Source organism: Saccopteryx bilineata, chromosome 4 (assembly GCF_036850765.1).
Source record: "Saccopteryx bilineata isolate mSacBil1 chromosome 4, mSacBil1_pri_phased_curated, whole genome shotgun sequence".
Taxonomy (NCBI): Eukaryota; Metazoa; Chordata; class Mammalia; order Chiroptera; family Emballonuridae; genus Saccopteryx; species Saccopteryx bilineata.
In genome coordinates this window covers 95,529,467-95,532,944 of record NC_089493.1, presented here as the reverse complement: position 1 = coordinate 95,532,944, position 3,478 = coordinate 95,529,467, and the positions used below count along the sequence as shown (strand labels likewise).

Here is a 3,478-nt window from a genome sequence, read left to right as displayed (position 1 = left end):
TTTATAGCATCACTGACCATTGCTCTCCCCCACCAGAAGCAAAGACTCTCATCCGCAATACTCCCGAATCTCACAAAAAAGGGGCCTCAATAAGCAATCATCTAACAGTCACGAGAGATCTAAGGAAATAAAGGGTTCCTGCATGCATAATCATGAGACTAGGGTTTCTGGGGCTCGGGGATTGGCTATTGGCTGATGCAACATTTCCAACTGCCTTATTTGTAGCCTGTGGTTTCTCTTTTCAGTTGACCTGGCCAGCACTCAGTAAAGAGTGACAGTTGCTTATATGGTAATTGAACAGTTTTTACTCCAATCAGGCCTAAAAACTTGACAGCCAGCTGTGTGTGACCCTCAGAGGGACCCTGGTGTGATAAAAGCCGTAACAGCAGGGTACCCTCAGAGGTCCACGAGAAGTGCCAGAGCTCTGACCTGCCCAGCCCAGCTGTCCTGAAGAGATGCAGCTACTCCTGCTCCTGATGGCCTTTCTTCTGGCCCCCCAGGTGGAGGCAGGTGAGTGACTGTCCCCACGACAGAAGCCCAATCCCACACCGGCACAGCCGAGCTGACCTGCTCCACTCAGACACATCCTGGCCCTGGTCCTCCCCAGGACTTTCTCTACTCTAGATTCCACTTCCCTCAGAGACCAGCAGGTCTGATGCAGAATGAACACCCAGCAGGTGTCAGCAGAAGCTGCTCTCCAGGCCTAAAGCTGCTCTCCAGGAGGGCCAGTGGTGCCAGCCCTTCTTGTCCCCCAAAGTGGGACCTTTTACTAAGACTTCTACAAGAAGGTAGAAGCTGGAAATGAAAAATAATTCCCCAGGAAATGGCAGCTTGGAGAGGGAACTGACTACTGTAAACAATGTAAGGCTCCCTAAGCTCTTAACTCAGTGTCTTAAATCCTACCCCAAAACTCCTCCTTTTCTCCAAGATGCTGAGGACCCAGTCGATCCCAGGGTTGGTGGCACCCTGGTCCCCCTAACACTTGTGTTTGTCTGGTTCACTCTCAAGGTCTCTTGGTAAATTTTTCAGTCACAATTTTCCGAATATCACAGACCAGCAGAGTCAGGGGTTCTGAGACAAGAAGAGAGAGGACCCAGGAAGTGTCAGGAAGGATTTTCCCGGATCTACAGGCATTTCACTTGTTCCAAACACAAGCCCTGTCTGCACACATGCGTGATTGCAACAGGAATACAGAGCCAGGACTGCTCTCCTCCTTGTCAGGGGGAGTCTGAGACGGGTGGTCACATGGAAAGCCAGGATTGTTGCCCAGGGAACCTGCAGGACCCCTCCTGGGTTACTGCTGACAGTGAGAAAACCCACTGTCTGCCACCCAACACCTCCCAGCCCAGCCCTTGTCTCTCCCTGTCTCCACCTCTCCAGCCTTTGGCTCCATGAACACAGGAGGCAGGAGAGAATTTCTCTTTCAGGGAAAATCATCGGGGGGTATGAGGTTGATGCTCACTCTCGCCCTTACATGGCATTTCTTCAAGACCGGAGGGGAAAAAATACAAGCAGTTGTGGAGGTTTCCTTGTGCGTAAGGACTTTGTGCTGACAGCAGCTCACTGCTTGGGAAGGTGAGGAGTGGACCCGGGCCGCCATCTGCAGACATCACACAGGGAAGCCTCCTCCCAGGGGCTGCAGATCTAGTATACAGAGATGTTCTGGGGACAGGTCAGCTTTGGGGACAGAGGGACAGTTCAAGGCAAGTGGTCTTGAGGACAAAAGGACTGGACAAAGGTAGCATAGAAAGGAGGCTGAAGTTATGCCCTGGAGCCCAGGGTGCAAATATAAAAGTCACAGCTATGCTTAGAGTCAGGCAAGCTCAGCGCATGGCTGGGCCCCCCTCATCTGCTCCAGGAACTGCCCACAGCCTGAGCTGACAAGAAGCAAAGGACACAGAGACGTTCCTCCCAAAGCCCTATTTCCTATTAATTCCTCTTCACTCCAGTCTGCCCTGTTTATAGCCGACCTATTTTCTTCATGGCCTCTGGGCTATATCTGCTGTGACTCTGGGTCCTTCTGTACTCTCTCTGCAGTAATATCACTGTCACCCTGGGGGCCCACAACATCAAGGATAAGGAGGATTCCCAGCAGGTCATCAAAGTGAAGAAGGCCATCCCCCACCCAAACTATGATCCTGATACTAAAGCCAATGACATCATGCTATTGCAGGTAGGGCTCATCATTCCTCTGGTTCTTGCACACCTTTAACCTTGGGATTTGCATTCCTGTAACCTCCTTCCCAGTATGACCCCTTTACTTCTCCCAGGTCTATGAAGTAGGCAACCCAATGACTGTCCCTGGAGCCTATGGGCCCTTGGTAAATTAGAATTCTTGTCTTCTGCAGCTGGAGAAAGAGGCAAAACTCACTGATGCTGTGAGCATCCTCAGTCTGCCCAAGGAAAGGGTGATGATGAAGCCAGGGATGGTTTGCAAGGTGGCCGGATGGGGGCGCCTCGACCAGAACACCAAAACAAATAAACTGCACGAGGCAGAGCTGGAAATCCAAAAGGATGAGCTGTGCATCTCTCGCTATGAATGCCAATATGATAGGTGCAAACAAATGTGTGTGGGGAATCCAAACAAGATTCAGTCTACTTCTTTGGTGAGATCCCCAGCCTTATCCATGCCCAGCCCAGTGCACAACTACAGAGAGGGGAGCTGGTGCAGGGGGAACCAGCCATAGCCCTATGTCCTCACATTTTCACCAACCAGGCTCTGGTCCTGTCCCCCTGCAGCAGATGAGAGGCCGTCCCACAGCCACTCACGGGTGGAGGCTTCTTGAGGGAGGGAGAAAGGCGGTCAGGGATAGGGTGAAAACCCAAGACTAGAGCGGTGACTTGACCTCCCATGCAGTCTCCCTAACTGAGACCACCCAGTCCTGGACAGCAGGAGGACAGGATCTGGAGAGGCCCGGCTCAGTCCTTCCTTCCTCTGCCCACAGGGAGACTCCGGGGGCCCCCTCGTGTGTGGCAAACTGGCCCAGGGCATTGTCTCCTTTGGAAAAAAGAGTAAGAAACCTCCAAGTGTGGACACTAGGATCTCCGGCTTTCTTTCCTGGATAAATAAAACAATGACAACTTTCCAACTGCAGAGACCAGACTGAGGCACCCCAGAACTGATCCATCCATCTTCTCTGGGGAATGGGCTAGAATTGTGTCAGGCAGTGGGGGTGGATTGGAGGGTGCCTGACACGTAATAAACTTGCATCTTGAGAGTGGAAATAATTGATTCCCTGTTTATTCACAAAAAAGTTTTGTTAGTAACCTACTGTGTGTCCTTCATCCATCTGTTCACATTTCTGATCTGTTAGCAGCTTCCCCCTTCAGCGCACCGCCCCTTCCACCCCTAGAATAAAACATCATGTGAGTGATACCAGCTCCTTCCAATGCGCCTCCTCAGTGCTGGCTCCCCCTGCCAGGCTGACTGTACGCTCCATCAGGGAAGGGAGTCGTCTCCCCAGGAAAAAGTGACCTT

The 3,478-nt window shown here is 51.8% G+C and overlaps 1 protein-coding gene across 1 annotated transcript; it reads left to right on the top strand.

The window, feature by feature from the left end:
- The first annotated feature begins 253 nt into the window (after positions 1 to 253).
- LOC136334686 (mast cell protease 3-like) lies at positions 254 to 3,228 on the top strand. The gene is made up of 5 exons (XM_066275217.1): positions 254 to 510; positions 1,428 to 1,575; positions 2,038 to 2,173; positions 2,349 to 2,606; positions 2,946 to 3,228. Exons 1-5 carry the CDS (start codon positions 456 to 458, stop codon positions 3,105 to 3,107), a joined length of 759 nt encoding a protein of 252 aa, XP_066131314.1. The 5' UTR covers positions 254 to 455; the 3' UTR covers positions 3,108 to 3,228.
- The last annotated feature ends 250 nt before the right edge of the window (positions 3,229 to 3,478 follow it).

What these genes read in the sequence shown, in the direction of transcription:
- LOC136334686 (XM_066275217.1), top strand. Translation starts at nt 456, where the DNA reads ATGCAGCTACTCCTGCTCCTGATGGCCTTTCTTCTGGCCCCCCAGGTG. An exon ending in GCAGCTCACTGCTTGGGAAG is followed by an intron (nt 1,576 to 2,037) that starts GTGAGGAGTGGA and finishes CTCTCTCTGCAG; the next exon opens with TAATATCACTGTCACCCTGG. An exon ending in ATGACATCATGCTATTGCAG is followed by an intron (nt 2,174 to 2,348) that starts GTAGGGCTCATC and finishes TGTCTTCTGCAG; the next exon opens with CTGGAGAAAGAGGCAAAACT.